Source organism: Debaryomyces fabryi (assembly GCF_001447935.2).
Source record: "Debaryomyces fabryi strain CBS 789 chromosome Unknown contig00543, whole genome shotgun sequence".
Taxonomy (NCBI): Eukaryota; Fungi; Ascomycota; class Pichiomycetes; order Serinales; family Debaryomycetaceae; genus Debaryomyces; species Debaryomyces fabryi.
In genome coordinates, this window is record NW_015385960.1 from 1 (window position 1) to 519 (window position 519).

Sequence of the window (519 nt, forward strand, 5' to 3'; positions counted from 1 at the left end):
GAAGCTTCGGAATCAGAAATATATTCAATGCGGGACCGAGGTGGCGGTTGAGTAACCACAGGAGGCGACATCGGTTCAACAACAACAGGAGAAGAGTCCAAGACAGGAGACAGACTAGACGTAGTCTGAAGACGAGATTCGGAATTATGTTTCGTAATAGCCGTAGACGAAGAATGTGGAATCTGAGGAGTGACAGACATAGGTTCACTCATCTCAGTGTCTAGCAAAAGTTCATTCAAATTCAGAATATCCTGAGCTGGGATCAAATCATGAACAGAAGTATCCAGGACAGGCATAGGTGTAGACTCAGTCATTACAGTATCCGAGTCAGCCTGATCAATATCCATAGCGGTATCAGGTAATTCAAGTGTAGCCAGAACACCAGGTGCCGAAAAGAACGAAGACACAGACGAGGGCTTCGGTGCAGAAAAGTTACGAGGAACTTTCTCGACAGACTGGAAGGGAAACGCAAATTCATCGAACTTTACATTGTTACTAACAACTACCGTACCAGAGTCA

The 519-nt window shown here is 45.1% G+C and overlaps 1 protein-coding gene across 1 annotated transcript; it reads right to left on the bottom strand.

Moving 5' to 3' along the window:
• Window positions 1–36: 36 nt before the first annotated feature.
• Window positions 37–347, bottom strand: AC631_06026 (uncharacterized protein; the record flags this gene model as incomplete). The annotated part of the gene is made up of 1 exon (XM_015614855.1): window positions 37–347. A coding segment is annotated over one exon (311 nt), but the record flags the coding sequence as incomplete, so codon positions are not given.
• Window positions 348–519: the final 172 nt, after the last annotated feature.